At 45.6% G+C, this 23546-nt stretch overlaps 1 protein-coding gene across 10 annotated transcripts in view; it reads right to left on the bottom strand.

Moving 5' to 3' along the window:
• Positions 1-15027: 15027 nt before the first annotated feature.
• Positions 15028-23546, bottom strand: part of LOC147731260 (UDP-glucuronosyltransferase 1A5-like) — a 629871-nt gene continuing 621352 nt past the window's right edge. For all 10 annotated transcript variants that reach the window (XM_086956282.1, XM_086956281.1, XM_086956279.1 and 7 more), the window contains 2 exons: positions 19655-19874; positions 15028-17491 (listed from right to left, as the gene is read on the bottom strand). In XM_086956282.1, the coding sequence (XP_086812408.1) occupies positions 17203-17491; positions 19655-19874 (509 nt within the window). In that variant the 3' untranslated portion in view covers positions 15028-17202. The remainder of the gene's footprint in view (positions 17492-19654; positions 19875-23546) is intronic.

Here is a 23546-nt window from a genome sequence, read left to right as displayed (position 1 = left end):
TTTAACTTTTCCCAAAATGTGCCCGCCCGATATTTAGAGGAGGGAAGGGGCCGACGGTAATTAACACGTTCTATCCCTTCCTGTCCGTTCTCCAATTATGTGGCCCGGGCATCCACAGGGACCGGAGGCATGAGGGTCACCAGATACAATCTCCCTCCAACTCGACTATAAACAAACAAAATTACACAGCCTCCACCCGCGACTGCCCCGTGCAACAATAAGAGGCCCCCCTCCCTTCACCTCTGTGTACCGAGAGTACACTCTACTGCTCGTTTCCTGCTTCCTAACGCTGCATCGCACTCCTCCATGGCTGCGCCCCGCTCCTCCTCCATAACAATAACGACTTCCTCCAACTTCTGGCACCGCTGCGATGTGCGCTCACGACAGCCACACCACGAAGAGCCGGCTCACCAACGTTCCGTCGACCTGCAGAAGGAGAAAGAAAAGGGGATCCCGGAGATTCACGAAGTCTTCTGCACACGGGGCTGGCACTGTAAAGGCAGAGATGACGAGGGCCTCGGCAACATGCCCTTAATAGGCCCCCAGCCCTCTTCTACCCCTTCATTACCAGCCCCGGAAATGACGTCACTTCGCCCCGGAAGTACTTCCCGCCTTCCACGGCGACCCATGCTTCAGACAGGAGCCACGGGGCGTGGCCGGGATCCCGGGTGTAGGAGAGTAGGGTCTGCTATCCTATGGTCACCCCAATTTTTGCTTTTTGCTTCACTGGTTTTCGACTTAATGTGACTGTGGGCCTGCTAATCAGACCCACAGCCTGCTGTTCTCTCTCTAAATTCACAGACATGTACTATAGGTACATAACCAAATTGGTACTGGACACCTTGTCAGCCCCTATACAGTGTGCATAGGTGCATCCAAGGCCTACCAGGGCTGCAGCATAGCTTTTGCCACCCCTGGCTGGTTCTTAAATTGACACAACTGGCTGATAACTCAGCTGGGGCAAGTTGGTGTAATCACCCCTTGCTTAGATATAGTATACCGATATCTAAACCTATATCTGGACACATATAAACCTATAAGTCACTCCTATGGCAGGCCTTATCAATCCTGGAGGCAGAGTGCTTGGTTTAACGTGAGATGGTGCTCGAGCATGAGCTGAGCCTGTCCGCAGCTGTCGGGAACAACCCCCTAAGCTGTTCCGGGATAATGCATACCATATACTCTAAAGTGCATTATAATCCATCGCGGTTATGTGCTATCTTTGGTTTGCCTTTATCAAAACATGTTGTGTAAGGTGTCATACGATTTAGAATACTATCCCCTCGACAGTCCTGTCGACGGAGATAGCATTCCACCCTTCTAGAGGGAGAAGACATGTTACTTTACTGAAATGCAGTTAATTCTAACCAGAGCCTCAGTATCACAAAATGGATGCTGTTGCCACCGACACAAGTCTGACCTCCTGCTGCTGACCGAAACTTGGCAGAGTAGGCCTGGACAAAGGGTTTCCTGCTACACCTCCCCAGACAGGAGATAGTGTATTGGGGCATGGAGGGCTGAAAGAAATCAGACAGTGCCTGGGGCGCACAAGGCTTCCCCTTGCATAATCCGGTCAAACCGGTTCTGGGGCACACCAGCCCCAGTCCCAGCGCGACCCTGGACAAAGGGAAAGGGGTGTAACCACCCCCTTCCTGGGTCCCACCCATAGGAGGGACCTAGCAGGTAATCCAGCCCCCAAGATTGGTATAAGAATGGGAGCAGTGCCAACGCACTCAGATTATCCTGACTGAAACTTATGAAACGAAACTCTGGACCCTTCGACATCTACTCGACGTAGAAGACTGAAGAATCTCCCTTGTGGTCAAGGAGTGACCACCCTGTGCAAACGGGCACCATCCAGCACCTCGACGTTTGCTTTGTTGCAGTTCCCGCCAGAACTCAAGCGACAGAGTTCGACAAGACCCAGCGTGCCTGCCTTCTAACAGCCTGATCCACAGTCCCTGCAGAGCTGAGACCTGTGGAGGTGACCTGAAGCGTGGGGCCCACCATCTTGGAAAGACCACGAGACGCTGACAGTGCAGCCCACGAGTGACCCTCGAAGCTGTGCATTGGGGTTTGAGAAGCCCCAGCCCTGAGCCTCTCTTGCTCCGAAGCCCACCCCTCTACACTCACCGAGTGCTCCGTGGGGCCCTTCTGCATCTTTTGGCTCCTGTACCGACGAACTTTGAAATCTAACTTGTGAGTCTGGTTGCTCCAGACTTGCTCTCGCTCCCCTGAAAAGGAGCACCCGCTCTGACCCTCCTGGTCCGAGTATTAAGCGATCTTCGAATCCTGCGTGGGTTGCGCTTGCCAAGAGTTGTATGTTCCAATCCGGAAGCCGACACCGCCGACAGCGAGAGCCTTCATGGGACAGCTCGTGATCCACTCCTGGACATCCCCGTGTCCCAGAGTCCACGTGGCAGCGGAGAGAAGCTTCACAACATCGACCTGATTGCGCCCGACATTGCCTGGTTCCTTCCTGGTTCCACCCTGGTTACTGCTGAGTGACCCAGACTCTGTCCCCTCTGATTTCAGATCATCTATATCTTCGATCCACCCTTGGATCACACCGGACACTTCTCTTCACGACGCCTGCAGCATCTTCATCCTCAGGCACCATCAACCTGCATGACAAAACCCGACACTACTTCGCACCTGTGCACCCGCTTCCTGTGGGTGAGGTAACTCAGCAACGCTGGTGTTCCTACACTGGTACACACCTCTAGTATATGTGTCTAAAGTTTCATCCTTCTAGGTTAAGCGGAAGTCTCCTTAAACAGTAACTTTCTAACTTTTATGCACCATTGACTTTGCATTGGTACATGTGTGTGCTTTAAGCGCTGCACCCGAATCCCGCGGGCTTTTCCCGACTTCAGCATTGCTAGTCCTGACTGCTCCCAGCGATTCCCTAGGCCCTAGGCCTAACCACTGTTCGATTGGTAACTCTTATACCACTTTTTTATTATATGGTTTGCGTGGCCGCTGGCATCCATAAATGTGCAACTTTTATATGTTTAACTGTGCTTTTGTTTAAACGCTTGTGCCTCTGCACTCATAAAGAGTACAGAGGATTATTCTAGTAATAAATACATATATTTTTATAATATATAACTTGTGTGGTGTTCTTTCATTTGATATTGCAGGATTGTGATTGGTAAAACAGCTTGCTTAACACGACCTCTTGAGTTAAGCCTTTAAGGCTGCTTAGTCCATGCTACCCTTAGGATAGCTTGTCTATAAGGTTGACTTACAACCATCACCATAAGGGATTGTTTGGACTGATACAAGGTGCCCCCAGAATTGGAGACATCATCTATCAGGCCAACTTCTCACACCGGGGTCCCGCGTCCTAAGGGTACGCTGCCTTATAGTACTTGCTTTTCACAGTGAGTGTCTCCGAACGTGCTTCCGTGCAGAGCAACTGTGGTGCCGCTGTAACTTTATACTACCTGCTTTTAGTTCACCCACGCTCAGTGCGCAGACAGTGAAGGTGCTAACCATGCGTGATAAATGCATAATAATGCTGGGATGCGGACCACCACATTAAAATGCGTTAGTCTAACGCCTGATGCATGGAACCTGGCAGGGCGGCAACACTTATGGGGTGTTTGTTGCATTACACACTCCCAAACAATGTTTTCTTGGTTAAGTAGCTGGCCCTTCAAACTCCGCGTTGTTTGGCAGTGTCTGTGGTGTTTCACGTGGCATCAACAACATTCAACGCACAGGCGTACGCCTCCTCCTTCACCTCAACCTCCGATGTTTGAAGCCAGGTTCCCAAATAGTCTGATTTTAGCCATGAGTAATTTATTTAGTACACTGCTCCTTGAACAATACCCAACTTGGTGCTCCAGGAGGCTTACAATTCACACTGTATTGAGACAAACGTGACGTTTCCCGCAAATAAACAGGTGCACGTTTGTGCAGCAGGTGCAGTAGCCCAATTGAGTGTCCATATTAGTGGAGAAGGAACATTAACCCACCTATCATTTCTACTGGGCAGGAACCTGTGTGGGAGGGTGTTGGATGCCAAACCTGTAACTTGCAGAAAGATTATGTCCAAAGTTCTTTGCTTTGTATCAGTTTAATGTGAGCAAAATTGCTGGCCTCCAATTAAATCGACACACTCTGCATACACATTGTAAAGTCCAATGTAAATTTTACAAATTGACGGAGCCAGACCTATCCTGGGTTACCCAAAAAACGTTGTGCATCTGACGAGTTAAAAGATTTTCAGGTTACATTCAATGTAGGTGACTACAACTCCCATAGTGCACTGCTGTAGTAAATGAAAGAGGCCGGTTGAACAGTTGTTTTCAAAGTCCCCTGAGTCTTGTAAAAATTTCACAAAAATCCGCTGAGTACTTGAACTAAATGGTGCCTCACAACGAGGTAAAATAAAATATTTTGTGCAAGGCAACCTCGGGTTTCTTGTTGATGAGAATCTTACTATGAGATAGCAGGCCGTGAAGGTGGCCTCAATGTGTTTTGTCATCTTGAAATGGCTTCAGAAGATTTTGTGGATGTTACCTCCTTCGACACAGAGAACCGTGGTCCAGGCACTTGTGATCTCACGCCTGGACTACGGTAACGTTCTCCATCTTGGAGCTGACCAGAAAACAAATAAAAAACTCCAAGTTGTTCATAACGCGGCTGCCCGGCTTCTCCGAAATGTTCAGAGGAGAGCTTCCGCCTCACCAGCACTTCATGACCTTCATTGGCTTAAAGTCCCTAGCCGAATCAAATTTAAAGCCCTGTGTCATTTATTTAAAATCAAACAAGGCTTAGCTCCTAAATATCTACAGGGCCTAGTTCAGGCTTATAAGCCCAGCCGAAAATTACGATCTTCAGGAAACGGCGATTTCGCCGTTCCCAGATTTAGGCTGGTTAAAATGGGAGGTCGTTCTTTCTCCCATTTGGGTCCAAAGATGTGGAATGCCCTACCCGTGACCCTGAAGACGGAATGTAATCTTCTCCGTTTTCGCAAGAGACTTAAAACCTGGCTTTTTCAGCAGTAATGTCGGAGGTTCTTCTAATTGCAATTTCACTCTGCTAGTTCTTCTCTAGTCTGTCCCTAGCGCCGGGAAACCCACTGAGGGTAGCTGTACGCATTATAAGTTTAATAAAATAAATAAATAAAAAATAAAATAAGGCATACCCTCAACTGCAGTTCAGTCAATTTAAAAAAAGAAAAATTCCTTGAAAGGGCGCTGCAATATGGAAGGCCATTTTACAGTACCGTCTCCTGGGAAGTTGTTACCTCATGTGCCCATCTAGAAACATTTGAGCAATCACATTTTAATTTCAGATCTATTTTCAAAACCTTGCATTGTGCTTGTACAAAACCTCTCCTACTGTTCTAGTCTTGCCCTGTAGCGTGGTCCGCCCTTCCTGAAAATTCACACGGCCCTACGTTTCAAGCATAATCATACCCTTTTAACCTTTATTACACACTCATTACACATTATCTAAGCAATTAGGAGAGAATCGCAGGAGAGGACATTTGCTCTGCTCACATGCTGGGAAACAGAGGTACGTGCTTTGATTCGGGAGAAGTAGTGTGCTTTCCCAAACAAGCATATGCAAAGTCAATACGCCTCACCTATCTGAGGTCTATTAGCTTTGTCAATGTTTTTTAGACATATTGAACAGCAAAGCATGCTACTGTGTTACATAGCTGACAGTAAAGAAAATAATAGCGCTAACGGCATCATACCTTTTTTTTTTGTAGGTTGAGCCTAGCGCGGTGTGCATGCTCTGCTCTAGGAGAGGGCTTCTTGGAATCACTCCAGACTTTCGCTAAACTTGTGCGTGTGGCTATTTATTTTCCACACATTCTATTGGCCTTTGCATGTGGCTTTCAAAAATGAAATCACGCAAAATCCGCCACCGAGCAAGAGGTATTTCCGACCATTCCCCTCTGTGGGTTCATATTGTTCTAGACCATACACAGGTGAGACGGGTTGCCCCAATAAACCCCTGGTACCTCAAGAACCCCAAAATACAGAAAGGACTAATCAAAACTATTGATGCATACTTTTTGGAGAACAAACACACAGTTGAGTCCCCTCAAATATTGTGGTAAGCTTTTAAAACGGTGGTCCGAGGGCAGGCTCTTTCCTTGGTGGAGGGTGCCAAAAAAGATAGGGTGAAAAATCTCTGATATGGAACAGGAGCTGTACCGTCTGGAACAGGATGTTACCTCAGACGCCACACTTGAAGCCCTTCACTCCCTCCTTCTGCGCCAGGATGAATACTGGGCATTGGTCACTGACTGTGCCAAACTACTGGGACAGGATAGGCTGGTACGGGATATGACTGAGGTAACAAGGCTAGCAAATTGCTTGCATGGTTAGACAAGAGGGAGCAGGCCAGCAGGCTCATGCCAGAAATTAAAAGTACTGATGGGTCCCCTTCGACAGATCCCCAAGACATAGTTAACCACTTTGAAGCTCACTTCCAAACTGTATATAGCTCAGACGCACCATACCCTGAAGCAGACTTTACCGATCTTATTAGAAACATCTTTCCCCCGAAGCTATCAGACTCAGCGGGTAATCAAATGAGATGAGGCTTCTCCGTGGGATTTCAAAAGGACAAGAGATTAATATCTGTGTCAAGAAACTGAAGTTAAGGGAGGAAACCCGGACTACTCTTGTAGAGAGTAAGTAGTAACAAACGTAGCGCGATCAATAGGGCGTTTAAAACCTGGTAATGGAATACTTAAAATATATGCTTTGATTGCACCACAGGGAGAATTTTATATCGAAGCCCGTTTTCAAACACCACAGGACAGCGTGAGAAACTAACTGGTGATAAACGACAAAAAAAAACGAGGACAATTTCACAATGTCTAGAAAGGTACGATATAATCAGTTTATAATGTAGAGATTCTGAACTAAGAAGGAAGCACCGATTTAAAGTACCCATCCATACCTTGTTTCCTAATTACAGAAACAACCAAGAGTGCAATATTTAAATCGTCCTTGGAGAGTGGGAGGTCGGAATTCGATGAAATTAAAAGTACCTATATCCACAGCCCACTGGACAATAAAAGGTACGAAATAATCATTATTAACTTATGCTAAAGAGGAAATCAAACTTTGGGAAAGGTTTTTTATATATAAAAAAAATTTGATACACCTCTTCCCCACAGAAACGGCAATCATTTGGCAGATGCCATGTACAATAAGAACAACTGTCGAGCAAAATAAAATAGAAGAGTACATGTTATAAGGTAAACTATCAGTTATCCAGCAATTTGAGTCCAAGCCCAGGTTCCCACTTCATCTACGGGGAGGGGGAAACCGGGGGCACCACTGAGAATGCAATTTTAAGGACCTGCTCACACAATGCGGGATAAGAGATATATTGTGTTGAAAGCCCATATATGAGAAATGATGGCTTAAGCATTAGAACGATAGGAAAATGGGTAATCGAACAATGTGTATATGTTTAAGAAATAGCAATTTATGAAACGGCTATCTATGCAATTGAAAAGTGGATGGATATCTCTTATGTGTAATGATGATACTACAATCATTGCAAAGAATGGTATGGGTAATTCAAGATCTAACGTTCCAAAAACCCAATACATCTTGTAAAGAACCTGTAAAAAATTTGTTTAGAGTGGTACTATGAAAGTGATAGAAATAACATTCACAATACTTATATAAGTATGTTTACCTGCAGGACCTTCATGAATTTGGCAACCATCCAGTGCCATAAATAGGAGAGACACATCACTTCTGTCTTGAAAAAGATGGTCAAAAATTCAAATTAACCATCGAAACGCGTTGACGCAAGAAAGCACATAATCAAGGGACAGAGCTATTTCCATAGACATTATAAGCAAAACGTTTCCTGGACTAGTCTCTTCCATTGCGTATTCCCAGATATGTACTGCTATGACAAATAAGATTGTCTGTTTTTTTGTTCTCGCCTCTGTCTTTTCTTATCTTTAGGACTAATTGTTTTATGGTTTTTATTTAGAGATGATTTTGTGGTATATTTGAATGTATTGAGTATGTACTGTTTTTAAAGCAATTTTTGTACAAAAAAACTCCTTTTTAATCAATTGAAAATAAAAGCATTAATAATTGTTTACAGAAATATCCTTTTAGTTTGTTATTGACACTCACTTCGAATATATGGGCTAGTGCATAGCTACCAATTCGCCCTTTTTTATTTTTTGTGGGGCATTCATTTTCATCAAGGGATCTCCTCTCTCATGCTATCAGACTCAGACCACACATTCATGAACAGTGCACTAACTGCTGATGAAATAGCATCAGCGAGAAGAACCTTACACTCTGGGAAAGCTCTGGGCACACACGGCATTCCAATTGAGCTTTATAAACTTCAACCAGATAAATTGGCCCCCTATCTTAAATCCATGTTCGAGGACAGCCTTAAACAGTGCTCATTGCCATATGACCAGAGGATTGCCACTATGGTCACAATCCACAAGGAAGGGAAACCCAAAACGGAGTGCACCTCCTATTGATCTATATCGCTGCTGAATGCAGAACTTACAATTCTAGCTAAAGTACTTGCCAGTAGACTGATCAAGGTGATAGGCGATTCAGTACACCCAGATCAATCAGGGTTCATGCCTATGAGAAACACTGCTCTCAACCTGCGCAGACTGCATGGAGTCCTGGGCAGAGTGCCGACGATACGTGAGGATGCCATAATAGTCTCCCTAGACGCCACAATGGCTTCCGATGCACTGGATGGCCTTATCTTTTTGCAGTACTTGTCAAACTAGGGTTTGGGCCAAATTTCTGCCACTTGGTACAAGTGCTGTACAGCGCGCCGATGGCTCAGATAGTTGTGAATAACAGGAAGTAAGAGCCCTTTATACTCAGCCCCGGGACCCGTCAGGGATGCCCTCTTTCTCCCTTACTATTCTCTTTGGCCCTTGAGCCACTTGCAGCGTGGATCTGTAAAGATGTAATGATCGGCTGCATGCGTTGGTCGGCGGACTGGTAGGACCGGATATCCCTATATGCGGATGACATTCTCCTTTATCTCACGTCTCCTAAGAGATCCCTAATAGCAGCTTTTGACATATAAGATACTTTTGGAAGGTATTCTGGGTTTGGTGTCAATTGGCAAAAATCACTTCTGTATGTCCTATGGGGGATTTCTCCTCCTCTACCCCGAAATTGCCAGATTCCAGTAGTCTCAGAAGGCTTCAAATACTTAGGCATATTTATTTCCCTTGACCCATCAGTCCGATACGCCCGCAATCTACTCCCCCCAATGCAGAGGCTCAAAAGCGACATAACACACTGGAAGTCACTCCCGCTCTCACTATTGGGCAAAGCTGCATTATTTAAAATGATGTCGACACCGTTCCCCACGAGGGCCTCCTTTTAAGACTCTGGGAATGTGGCCTTCGTGGAACGGTGTGGAACTGGTTCAAATCCTTTCTGGCCGGCCGCCGGCAAAAGTTCTGGGCGCCCCCTTACTCCGCTGATATGGCACCGCTAGAGGTGGGGGTCCCACAGGGTTCCATTCTTAGCCTCATGCTCTTTAACATCTTTATGGCCCCTCTGGCGGTGGTGGCGGAGTCCTTCGGCGCCCAGATCATATCCTTTGCCGATGATACCCAGCTCCTGTTCACATGTGACAGGGGCGGGATGTTTGATGGCACACGGATCAGGGAATGCCTAGGTGCGGTTTTTGAGTGGTTCAGGCGACACGACCTGAAGTGCAACTCCGACAAGTCTGAGCTGCTCTTCTTTGGATGTGCTCCCGAGCCAAACTGGAAATCCTGGTGGCCACAGGATATGTTTCCTCCTGACAGTGTGTCCTTCAAGGTTAAGAACCTTGGAGTGATAGTGGACAGTGATCTGTCCTTTGGGCCCCACATCTCGTGCCTTTCGGGGAAGTGCTTTGGCATTCTGCGGATGCTGAGAAAGTTCCTTTCTTTGGTGTCACTTCACCATATGAAAATAATTGTTCAGGCCTTGATTGGATCACGACTGGACTACGCAAACGCTCTTTTTTTGGGTCTACCGAAGTATCTTCTGACCCGTTTGCAAGTAGTACAGAACTCGGCAGCCCGAGCCATCTATGGACTCCCGAGAAGAGCAGGTGCCACTGTATTACTTAACACCTTGCATTGGCTACCTACTCCTAAGAGGATCCTCTTCAAAAGCCTGACACTGACTTCAAAGCTCTAAATGGTGTAGGCCCCAAGTATATTGGGAAACACCTTTCTTTTTACCAACCCAGCAGGGCCCTGAGGTCAACTTGTCTGACCAAAATGACGGTTCCTGCCATTAGGCGTGCTAGAAAGGGAGGCCGGTCGTTCCGCTACCTGGCCCCGCGGGCTTGGAACAAACTACCCCTGTCCCTGAGACAGACTACCAGTCTTCTTGGTTTTAGGAAGGGCTTGAAAACGTGGCTTTTTACTAAATACTTTTTCTTTGTTTTTTTTCCCTCTTTTAGTCTCCTTTTCAGCTGTTATGTAGCCCTTCTACCTGCAGATATTCTTCGCCAAAGCGCCGGGATGCTCCTTGTAGTAGCCGAGCGCTATAGAAGAAATAATTAACATGACATAACATAACATGTCTTTGCTCCATTTTCTGTACGCACTGCAGAATTCAGCTGACCTCATCCCAAACTCATACTTTAAAGGGCTCCTGAGGGACCTTCTATGGGAAGGAGACCAAGTATTGCTATGAAAAAGCTGATACTTAGCTGGTATGATGGAGGAATCGGCTTGCCTGATATTAAAATATATTATTGGGCTGCACATCTAACAATCATTGCACATATGGCTGCCCTGACAACCCAGGGTTCATTATGGACCGTTGGCTTTTACCCAACAGGACCTTCTCAAGGGCGCTATATTCAACACCAAGCACATACCCACTCACCGGCCCCACTGACCTCACAGTTAAAATTTACCACTCTGCTACTAAATCACTCGCCTGGCACAACAAGCTGACTCTTGCCACACCTCTGTGGGACTCACAAAAACTTGGATATATGGGAAATACAAAAGGATTTGATAAATGGGACTTAATAGGCATTTCCCATGTCAAAGACCTTTGGTACGCTGGGGGTGTGAAACCCTTTGACGCTCTACAAACTCAGTATGCCCTGGCGATTCAGAATATTATTGATACCTACAAATCAGACACTCGCTGCAAACAGCAATTCCCGTTGACTCGACTCCACCGGACACCTCCCCACTAGAGGACACACTGCTGGATGTCCACCTACCTGACAGGGCCATTTCCCCAACGTATGGAAAACTGATTAACAATATTGACAACCCCCTATTGAAACTGCGAGACAAATGGACGGAGGACGGAATACAATTAGATGATCAAACTTGGCAGGAAGCGGTCTCCTCTCCTAAAACGGTCGCTATCCCAGCGCGACTCAGACTGGTGAAACTAAAGATTCTCCATAGAATTTACGTAACTGGTCCCCAGCTGGTGCACATGGGTGGACTGACGGACGGCTCTTGTAGGAGGGGATTCACACAATTGGGCACATTCATACATAAACTATGGCACTGTGAACAAATTCAGGAACACTGGCGCAACATCCACACGGTCATGAGTGAAGTGTTGGGGGGTAGAAATCAGACCAGAAGCCCCCAGGTGCCTCCTTAACATCTGGGAACCTACCGACCTCAACACTTATACTACGAAATGGGCCACGCTTGGCTGCATGTTCGCCAAGAGAAATACAGCACAGCTCTGGGGAGCCCTGCACCCGCCCACGGTCATAGCTTGGGAGCGAGACCTTGACTGGTGCATGCTAAGAGAGAAAACAGTCTATGTGGCCCGAGGTTGCTGCCACAAACGGTCCAAGGTTTGGGCACCCTGGAATACATACCGGGGCAATATATGTACCCCTCCCCGTGATGCCGATGATGATGATTCCCCATCCCCGTAAATTTTAACGAACCATGCTGTTGTATTGCATGTACCCTCATTGACTATGTGAATTTATACCTCGTGTCGAGACTGTTTAATAAAAAAGGTTTGCAAAAAAAAAAATGAAAGCAAGCAATTGGCCAAAGGTGGGTGCATGTCCCACCTTTCTTCCAGTTGTTCACTCCCATGGCGTTTGGGTATCGGGAGCGAGCAGCCGCACGAAGGGTAGCAGCTGCATTCCTCTTTTTTTCTTACTTACAGCACGCGCACGCAGCATTCGCCGGATGCTGTTCTTTATGTTAGGCGTGTTGCGCCGTGCATTTGAATTTGCATTTCCTCGGTTTATTTCATGTAGTAAACTCATATTTTTGACCGAGTGGTCATTGCAATACCCTCCGCCAAAAAGCATGCATCTCAGAAACACTTCCCAGATCCGTACCTCTCCTTTCACTAGTGTTGATGGCGTAACCATATGACATATGTGTGTCCCCTTTCCTCGCTAACCATCACATATATAGTTTTTCCCGCCACCTGTTTTCTCTGCTCATGCATGTGCCTTCTTTTGCTGACTCGCTTTCTAATTCTTGACCCCTGTCCCTTCTCCTTCACCTGTTAGACGTCACAACCCGTACACTATGCTTCTTTTTCTCCTCATTCTTCTATCCCTGGCAGTCGAGCAGGACGTCCTTTGCTGACTGGGAACCAAATAGCATTTGGCCGGGAGTGTTATTCTGCTGCAGGCTTTTCTCCACCTCTCAACCTTGCCGGTTGCTCCAAATCCACCCATGTGCGGGATGGGATACCCAGCTCTTCCTTTGCATTTTTTGCAGAAAATAACTCCATTGTTTTGTTATGACAATTCACATGCTAAAGAGGCACGCGAACTGGCATGCGTTTACTGTCCACACGTGTCCTGTTCGCTCCTATCTAGTATTGTTCCCACGCCAGCACAAACCACTCCACTCCCCATGTGGGGCTTCCTTTACCCACCATGCACCAGTTAAGAGAGCTGCAGATCCATGGCGGATGCAATCAGCCACCCTAGTATGCTTTGTGGGTGCTCAGCACTCGCAAAGAAAGTGTTGTACTGAAAGAAGTGTGTACCACGTTTGTCTCCCGCCCACCACACACCTCTCCGTTTCATACAATACGTTTTCCAAAGCAGGATGCACAAGGTGCAGACTTGGTGGAAGCGACACCTTTCAGTTAGTCCCAATTCTGTTTAATATGCATAAACCATAAAATATGGTTACCCAGCTGCAGTGTTTCGGTTTAAATTACATGCAGTGCATCCCCATGCAGTCTGCGCAGCGTTGCTTCACCTCGTTTGGAGATTGGAGCGCTACTTCTATCACTGGATGCAATTCCACCTATTGCCTAGTACTATACGCTCGTCGTGTGCCACCCTCCCCAGTGTGCACTCTCTTTGGTTTCTGCAGTATGTGCACCTCGCACATGAAGCGCGTGCACCGTCTCCAGCGATAAATGGGTCTTGTGCAGCAATGTGCGCAAAGCCTCCCGCAATGCTTGCTGGACTGTCTCGCATGCACACTATCGTTAAGGACATCCTTTGTCTGTATGATGAGTAGTTTTATCTGCAGCACCCTAAACAATGCGTGCAGCGGAGCCGATCAATATACTGGAGGGCCCTTCTGCTGCCTACCTCACCAGGGTCACAACAGTTCACTTCCCATCACTGAATACAAAATCTTTCCTGCAGGGCTTCCGTGCGCTGTATGGAGCCTGCACAGCCAAACCTCGGCCTGTGATGCGCGCCCTCGCTCCCAGGGAGTCCCGCTGGGGGTAACCTTGACACCAGCCACGGACCCCTTTCATCGCGGACAGGCGCCTGGAAACTGCAGAGTTCTAGTAATTGTTTTGTTTTCTAGGCAAACCTCATGGATCATGTTACTAATTAACACAGCACGGTCGCATTCCCTTTTGCAGCCACGCTTTTTTTAAAAATTTAATTAAAACATTCAAGAATAAGATTATGCTGTTCCTCAATGTCAGGGTTAGAAAGTCAGGGAGACCGGAACCAACTATGCCCCAGCAGGTGTTTAGAGTTGGGAATCCATATATTGGATTGTAATGCCCTCACACACCCTTTCAGGTGCCATGCTTCATCATCTGGGCTTGCTCCTCGTTGGATCGGCGGTGTAATACCCAACGGGCTCCCTATAGTAGGGGCACTTTATCGAAGATCTTTTATCCAATAGCCGTATGGTGAAGGGCGGGTGTGGGGCTAGAACTGTGTAGATGTAGGAAGGTGCTTAAAATAGGGTTCAGAGTACCAAGAAATCCAAACTTTATTCTGGGGGTCTCCTACCCTAAGTAAAAACAGACAACAAGGCTCTCACCCAAGTATAATGTCTCGGGTTAGAGTGTCCTTATTGAAAAGTGAATGTCATAAATAATAATTAACAAGGTCTTCAAATCTGCTGTAGCCAGATGATATTGTAGTACGGCACATTTTGCAGTGCTTATTCATGCTGTCGTTGTTTTGATTTTGTAGAAAATTTCTTCAGTGCAGAAAAATGTGCTTTATTTACTGAAGGTTCTGAAACAATAATGGCCTGGAAAATACTGATTCGGTGCACGGGAAAGCTTATGGGCTTCAACAACAATGGCTATCAATTCGGCTGGCCAGCCCACAGCCAAGCACAGGCTTGAAGCGCACTTTGATTACTCCGTTTGCCATGGTTGCATTTTCCACTGACTTGGTTTTAAGGAAGAAAAACAACTCCACGTAACTGCTACTCACCTTCAATATGTGACGAGCAAGTACGGTCTGTGCGGCGTGCTATGCAAGGTGTTTATCACAGCCACACTGCTCTGCAAACATAGCTTAAACACATTGGCAAAGCCAATAGCTCTCACTAAACACATAAGGTCCCAAAGGCGAGATCTACTGGCTATGCCAATGCTTGTTCACTTTAAGCTGCAAAGCCAATAGATAGTGAAACCTATTGGTTTTTGCCAATGCTTGTTATTGTTGCTTACCCTCCCTTGCTACATCCTTGCATGTCAGGGTAAAAGTCACATGCAGAACATCAGTTTTTGTGGACTATGTAGTACACCACAAACATAAGACACACAATATATGAAACTTGAAACACACCAATTTCTGCATGTTTATTCAGAAAATCATTTTTTGTGCGTACAAAATAGCTTCAATATCAAAATATTCATAACCAACTTCCGTGCTAGCATCTTCAAGAGTTTTCCATGATTATACATCATTGATCTGCTCATTACATTCATTGAACATTCCCCTTCCAAAATAAAAATATAATATTCATTTTCCATAATAAAACACACATTTTAAAATTCAGATCACATAGAAATTCCTTTGAAAATATAAGCCAATATCATTCCATCTCAGGATTTCAGAGACGTTAAAAGCCATTCTGCCTTTGATCTTATGTCACCAGAACCCCTCAACGGCATCGGGGATTGAGAGACAGAGAGAGAGACTAAGAGAGATAGAAAGTCACACACAGAAACGAGGGGTGCATTTCCGATACTTAGCTCACCCACATGCAGGTGGAGACAAATTCCCTGTTTTTTGATTACTTGCTGCTAGGCTATTTCCATTGCCAGACGCCTGCGCAGTTAGCGCATGTACAGTACCTACTTTCAGGAGTAGCTACTTTGACTAGGAGCTATTCTGTCCAGCAGCCATTTTGTGTGAGCTGAATTTAAGAAATGTATTGATAATCCATTTTGAGAGTTAATCCCGAAGTCATAAGAAAAAGGTACAAGTGGGATTTACTAATACTTTTTTAACGGCATAAGACAGTCTCAAAAGTGTTTAATGCCAGGAAGGACTATTTAAAGAGTACCTTAAACAAAGACACCATCCCATGAACGTGAAGGCCATATTTTCTAGTAAAGCACAATCTTAAACAGATGAAAATCTAAGAAAATCAGATCTTACAATTTTAACATTAATTCTATGGCTTTAATTTCACTTCCTAATGTGGTCCTGATTGTCCTACCAAATGTGGGCAGAAATGAGGTATGTAGATGTAAACACCAAATTCATTCAGGAATCAGGAGAGTTACAGAATTCAGCAAGCCAAAATGGAGAACCTTTACAAAAATAATATATTGAAATGAGCCCTGCATACAATTCTGCACTACTTTGCAAATATTTCTGCAGTGCATTTATTGCGCAGAAAATGAAAAATCCAGGAGCTTGATAATTAATATATGCAGAGTCTTTTCACTTTTTGTGAAGATGAGTAACTGAATGTGCTGCTACAAGATGTCATCATGTGAATGTTTTGCAGAATTGTAAAATATAATTATCAGAATCTCGCCAATTTTAAATTTAAGGGATAGGCAAAATTAATGTGAAAGAATGTACCCGAGTCTCATTACTGGGCAAGGAAGGAAAGTGAGATGACAATTAATTGTATATTTACAGTGCGTTTTATAGTAATGAAATAATTTTATCTTTCTCCATAAGGTAAATTGTGCGTGCAGTTTACAGTGCAGAATTCAGTGCGTGCTTTTTCGCAGTGCAGAATTCAGGATACAAGTCTAAAAAGTTAAAGAACACTGACTTATCTTCACAAATGAAGAAAACGCTCCTTCGGCGTCTCAGCAGGCTGTATTAATCAGGAAAACCTGACTAGAATTTAGGAACGGTTTACCAAGAAGTCTACAAAGGCTAAATAGAATTCATGAACATTTTCAAAATTTAGGAATGCCTGTTCTTGATGAGGGAAATATTAGGTAGAATTCTTCAGAATTCAGGAATGATTTGATAGAGTTTTTAAATTGCTGGCTCAGGAAAGACTTTCCCAGGATCAAGGAAAGAATACCCAAACTGGAGAGCCGCGTCAGGATCTTTCAGCTCATTACCCAGAAATCCAGAAAGGCTGACCTAAAAACTGGGAAATATCCTGGAATTCAGGAAAGACATTTCAGGTAGTCTACCCCAGATTTCAGGAAAGATTGTCCAATAATTCAGGAAAGACTAAAAGGAATTCCAAAATTTCTTATCAGAGGCAGGAAAACGTTTACACAAATCCTGAAAATGTTTTCCAAATGTCAGGAGCAACTGACCAAAATTTAAGAAAGAAATTGGCGTGGTGTATACAAATCTGGGACAGGAAGCCCAAATTGAGTAAAAATTGTGCATAATTGAGATAGGTTTGACCTAGAACTGAAACATATTTGAAATAGAATCTGCTATCCATGTCCTGTAACTCAAATACCTTATTTATGAAAGACTGTTTCTGCTCCTGAGTGGAATAGGGGTTATCACGAGCTGCGTGCACCCCAGTTAGTGCGTTTTAGACTTCTGGGGTCGCCGTTTCTGGCCGCAGCACTTCCTACCACAAAAGCAGCAGCACTTGATTACAATAAAGAGGGTGACAGAAACAACAGCAAGGAGGAAGGCAATGACATCCAGTGAGTGGTACTGAATCCAGTTGAGGTCGTGCGCTGCTGGGCGCAGGTGGGGGGCACCCTTGTGCCGCATCACAAACTCTACCCAATGCACAGCAAGGTCCAGGGGGTGGATGGGCCGGTCCAGGTGCAGTGCTGAGAGGCGAGAGATGTTCTCTTTATAGCTAGAAAGAGTAAAGAAAGTAAATATTAAAGAGATACATAAGCACAAGATAAAGACACCAGGATGCAAAGTCATATTTCCAGAAGACTGCAAGGCAGCGCAAACTGAAGTAACGTATGTTGGGCAGCGCACCTGCAAGAGCAGAGATTAATATGAAGTACAAGGTTCACAGTCTGTGTATGGAACCAACTGGTGTCCTCCTCTCACCAAAGGTGACAGTACCCTGAAATCCCACTTCATCGTCACCTGAAAAAGGGCCGCAGTCCAGGTATAGTCAAGCTTGACCTAACCAGAGCACGGCCCCAGGTGAAGCATATCCAGGTGTGCACTGACTGGACTCCAGCCCATGATCCAGGAATGTCCTAACTTTAACCAGTGCATAGTCGTGGAAGAATGAGGTCTGTCCTTTCTCAGGACCGTAGTCCAAAGATAGCTAGTGTGTCCTGTTCTAACCTGACCTATGGCAGTAGAACAGGGATATCTGTCCTTACCCGACCTAGGGGAAACAGTACAAAGATGCCCATGTTTGCCAAAGCTGACTGGCAAGAGATATCCTGCCCTGTCCTAGAAATGGCCAGGGTCACAGGCTAACAGATTCTATTGTCACCAGATCGAGGGCCACACTGTGTGGTATCAAACATTTCCTGAGCAGTGCCACCCTCAAGGGATATGGAGGTGGCCTATTATATTGTGTCCAAGGGCCAAGTTCAGGCCACCTAGGTCCCTGCTAAACTGGCCAAGGACTAGAAGCTAGTAGTCCGGTCTGTTGTACCCTGGCCCAAGGCCACAGTTTAAATATATTCAGGGCTATCCTAACCTGCTACAGGGCCGCAGTTCTTGAATAAATCGGTCTTAGACTACAATCCAGAGATATGCATGTTATCCGTAACCTGTTTCCTGTTTACAGTCAAGAGATCTACAGTCCTTTTAAGGTTCATCCCAAGGCCATAGCCCCTGGACCAGGGGCCAGATGTATGACCATTGATTTTTTGTGACTCGCAAATTGCATTAAATTGAAAGTCGCAATTTGCGAGCCGCAAACATCAATGTACAACAGTGTCAGAGACACTGTTTCGTGAATCCCAATGGGGTAGCAAATTGCATTCCTCATGCATATTAACGAGGCTGTCACAATTTGGGACCCCACTGGGAATGGCTGGCACTCCGAGGGATGGTGGCCTGCTGGAGTCAGCAGACCACCAGGTGTAGGACTGCTTTTAAAGAAAAAGCTGTTTTTTAAAAAAATGCAGCCCATTTTCCTTAAAGGGAAACGGAATGCATTTAAAAAATAAAAATGTAACTTTGTTACTGCCTGCCCTTAAATAATGTTTGCGCATGCACTCCCAAAGGGAAGGGGTCCCCTGGGGACCCCTTCCCGTTTGCGACTGCTTTCGAGTGTTTTGCGACCGCAATTGCGATCGCAAAACATTCTTACATAGCTTTTGATGTCGCTATTTGGAAGGGAACGCCCCTTCCTAATAGCGAGTTCTTAATCCTATATTGAAAGTCGCAAATGCATTTGCGACTCGCAACATAGGATTAGTACATGGGCCACTTGGTTTTTGCAGGTGCAAATGGGTCTAAAACCCATTTGTGCCCGCAAAAAACCTTAGTACATCTGGCCCCAGGTTTGCAGATGGAGTGTAACTGGGGTTAGTTTTGTTATATAAAAAAGTTGCTGTCGTAGTGTGACGAGATGGAGTTGAGTCATATTTCAGTGGCATTGTTAAGATCATGGGGTGCTGATGGCTCTAGGAATGAAGCGAGGTAGGACGGTAGCTTAAGGTGCAATGTTTTGGGACAAGGCAATTAGGACAAGGCATAAGGATGAAAGTGAGGTTCGTAAAAAAAAAAAAGTTGTAGACAAGATTGGAATCCAGTTTTAGAGGCGATGTTAAAAAGAGGAATATATAACTGGGATGGAGTTAAAAGATGTGAATGGCAGAACCGCTGAGGATGTGGTCCAAAGGTGGAGTCATGAGTGGGGAATGTGTCATAGATGGAAATGTGGGCTGGATTTAAAGTTGGCATAGAAAATGAGGCTGGGATGAAGTTGGAATTCCAGCATATACTGGGGTGTGCTCGCTGTGCTAATAGTGTTGAAGGCTGGAGTATAAAGTTAGGGTTTTAGGTATGGCTTACGCGCAGAGATCACACCACTGACCTGGGGTCATTGATCACCGTCTTCAAGGCGTTACTGAGATCTTGTGCAGTCATCTGCAGGACGTTGAGGGTCACGCCAGCTCCACGCGATTCAATTCGCTTGGCGTTGTCCATCTGGTCCCCAAATAAAGGCAGCAGGACCATGGGCACCGCGTTACAGATGCCCTCGTAGATTCCATGTGAGCCAGCATGTGTGATGAAGGCACGTGCCTTAGGGTGTGCTGCCAGAGGAAGAAAAACAAGTCTTTAGAGAGTGAGAAAAATGTGCGTGCTATAATCTTACTTAAATGTGAATTAACGCATGTAACAGGAATGAGGCTGAATACATCTTGGCGAGTACAGCTTGTAAACCTTACTGAAGGTAAATTAGAGAGTTTGAGTGATTGTGCATGACCAAGTCTGTAAGTGACAGGAAAAACAGCATGAGTAACATGGTGGTGTGAATTCATAGGCAATTATACGTGGGTGGGATTGTGCCTAGGTGTGAGCCAGTGAAAATAAATAAACCGCTTTGGTATTAAAAATATTTTTTTGTTCAAAATATTTTATTAAGATTGTTTATAGACAATAAACATAGACACTACAGAAAATAATATTATTTAGCGAAAATACCTATTCACAGTTCATAGATTAGAAAAGCCATCAAAATAATTACAATAGGCAAGAAAATGTTACATATTCATATGAAACATAAAAAGAGGGAAGGAAGGGGGTACAATTATAAAAACGAATGCATTAATTATAAATAGAGCTACAATATCCTATAACTAGTATGTTCTAATTGTAATAAAAAAGATAATCAAGTTATAAATATACCATTAAGAGGATAAATATACATAAACCGGTAACCAAAAAGATAGATAAGAGATAGAATTATGAATAATAATATGACTCTGTGACAAGGTGTCACTCCATTTTTTTTTAAGGAAATGCCAGGGGAAGGTACATGTGCTGTTCTCCTTCTCACGCGCATTCTTCCTATGATATAGCGCGTGCCCACCATAAGGGCCTCATCACCGCACACAATCTGGAGCACGGTTCACAACCTCAGACACAACACTGAACTATGCCCACGCAGGCCGCACTGCGTACACACATACTGCGCGCCGAGCATGCGCACGCCAGCCTGCTCCTAACTGAATATGACTGAACACAACACGCCACCAGAGTGGACTACACAAATGTCAGGCAACAATTACAGTTCTGGGAGTTAATGATCACTGAGCTGAGGAGCGTGTATGCGGCTAACTGAACTTTCAATAGTTGTGCTCACCCACCGCAGTTATTGATCACGTTTTTGTTATACACTCATTGTCCAAGGACAGCTCATCGGTTTTGCTCTAGGGGGAGGGGAGACGTGTCGACAGAGTGTGGTTTCCTAAAGCATACAGTGGTTGTTGATCTCAGCTTGAGGCCACTTAGTAACTAAATATGTACAGCATTGCAAAAACATTGCATATTTTAAGTACCACGTCTTAAATATTGTTACTTTCAAAAAGCGTTTTTGCTTTTGTGGTCCCAGTGCGATTATTACCCACCTGTCTGCTTTTTTAGGATTGTGTGTCCACCATGAGACAAAGCCGACCTTGGCCCAGTCTGCAGCACCACGAGGAGTGTTGCATTTGGAAATAATACATGCGTACAACATAATATAGTAAATATAAGAGAAAGGCTACAGGACTGACCTGGTTCCCTTATTTGCAGTGGCATAGCAAAGGTGCCACAGGCCCTAGCGAAAACATGAAAAATGGGTTCATCATCCCCCGGTTTAGTAGGTGGGCCCCTCACATCTCTGGAGCTGCTGTCACTGCACCTGTTGCATTATCCATACCTACACCCCTACATATTTGGTAACTCCATTGTCTACAATGTCTGAAGCTTCCTGTTTACTCTTACACTTTGACAGTGGTGGCTGGTAATTTTAGGCAGGAGAGCAGATGGGACACACACACACACACTCTGCTATGGCGGAGGAGCATCGCTCCCACTGCTGAAAGGCAGAAGACAGAAGAAAAAGAAAATGACAATAAAACTATTTATTTTATTTTTCACTACCAGTTCCGGAGTCTAGAGCTGGGCCACGTCGCAGTGCCACACAGCATGGGGAGGAGGAGTGGGTGGCACTGAAAGTGCGCATGTAGGTTTCGCCAGCCATCTAAGGACAGCCAAACGAATATGCACACTTTGATATCACCAGGCTGTACCTTGGAGATCTCAGCAGTGCTCAGGGGAATAGACTCCCAGTCCCTGCTGGAGCGAGAAACTGGCCCCCTCTGCCCAATCCCAGCGCTTCGCTCATGCTGGGACTAATAGCATGAGAGCAGCGCTGGAATTGTGTGGGGAGTCTGGGAGCCTGTGCTCATGAGGATTGCAGTGCCGGAGGCAGAGGAGCAGTGCAGTGCGGGAGCAGAAGATCAGGACTGGTGCAGTAAAAGGTGAGTGTACATTTGTTTATTATTTGGTATTTTGTATTATTTTTCCCCCGCGCCGCCCCCCACTCACATTGGATTGACAGCAGCTGCCCCTGGACACACATGCATACATACAACCACTCGCATCCATTCATTCAGAACACTCATTACCAAATATTCAAAGATACACACACGCACCAAACATTAATTTTAAAAAATCATTACACTTACCTGCAGTTCTTCCTCGGGGATCCCAGGAGTGTTGGGACTGCTGCCTTCCCTCACTTGCTGACCCGTGATCAACGAATAAGGGGAAGCAGCAGTCCCAACCTTGTCACAGATGTGATGGGTCAGAGAGACTGCTGGTCACTAATTGATACTCGGCAATGAGCACTTGGGTTCAAACTGAAGAAACCAGGTCCAAGGCAATGAGTGAAGCTCCCCCTTGTCAAGATGGGGAGGGCCTCGAGAACCTTTTGCTGTGCTGAGGAGTTCACGCCCACAGGAGCTACAACATCTTCAGCCCAGCAAAGTTCAGCTCAAGCAGCCCCAGAGCCTGCGCATGTCTAGCGACTGGCAGCCTGACCTGAAAATGAAGAGTTTCTATCAGGTTGACCTTTGCACGGCCTGACACACGCTATTCTTGAGGGGTAAAAGGTGAGGGGTGTGGTTTCAGTCCCTATGGACGGGCAGCGAATGCACTTTTATTACTTCACTAAGTCCATCACAGTTCTCTTACAAAAACAGTTACTATTTTTGTTCCCACTATTCCCATTGAAGTTGGTCCAGGCTCTACCTACCTTCCTACAATAATAATGTTCCTCATGTTCTTAATGTACCTGAGAACAGTGGCAGCGCCTCCGCTAAGGCTGAGGAGCGCTGCCTCACTGAACAAAGGAAAAATAAAATGATAACTATTGTTACCATCATTTTATTCTAAGTATTATCATTTTGTTTTTTCTAAAGCTGTCAGTAGCTCTCGGGGCTGGCAGGGCCGGGAGAGGAGTGGTTTTCACTCCTGAAGCGAGCACGACTGCTTGGCCGGCCCTCTTGGGCCAGCCAAACAGTCATGCGTACTTTGCATGTTCCACGCCAGGCTGCATTACACAGCCTGGTGAGGAACGTGCAAACCCTTCCAGTCCCCATCTGAGCGCCGAACCATGGCGCTCAGACCAATAACAACGCTACATTGAATTATTGTGATTGGCTCAGGAGCAGCCTGGGAGCCTGGTGCTTCCTGCGGCTAGCCGGGAGTTTGCAGGAAGATAACGGAGGACACAGGAGAGGAGGCGGCCGTCCTTCGCCCCCTCCCCCCCACTCGCGTCTGGTAGCAGCTTCTACTGCCTGAGAATAGCCCCATCTAATCATCACTTGTTCCAGAACCAAAGTATGACTGGCATATGTTCCGCTCATGCCTTGTATGCATGCTTCCCAACCACACCTCTCCTTAATGGACAACATTCTGTGGTGTTGCGCTCTAGT

Source organism: Lissotriton vulgaris, chromosome 2_1, assembly GCF_964263255.1.
Source record: "Lissotriton vulgaris chromosome 2_1, aLisVul1.2, whole genome shotgun sequence".
Taxonomy (NCBI): domain Eukaryota; kingdom Metazoa; phylum Chordata; class Amphibia; order Caudata; family Salamandridae; genus Lissotriton; species Lissotriton vulgaris.
Note: the sequence above shows the minus strand (reverse complement) of the source record. Positions and strands in the feature narration are given on the sequence as shown.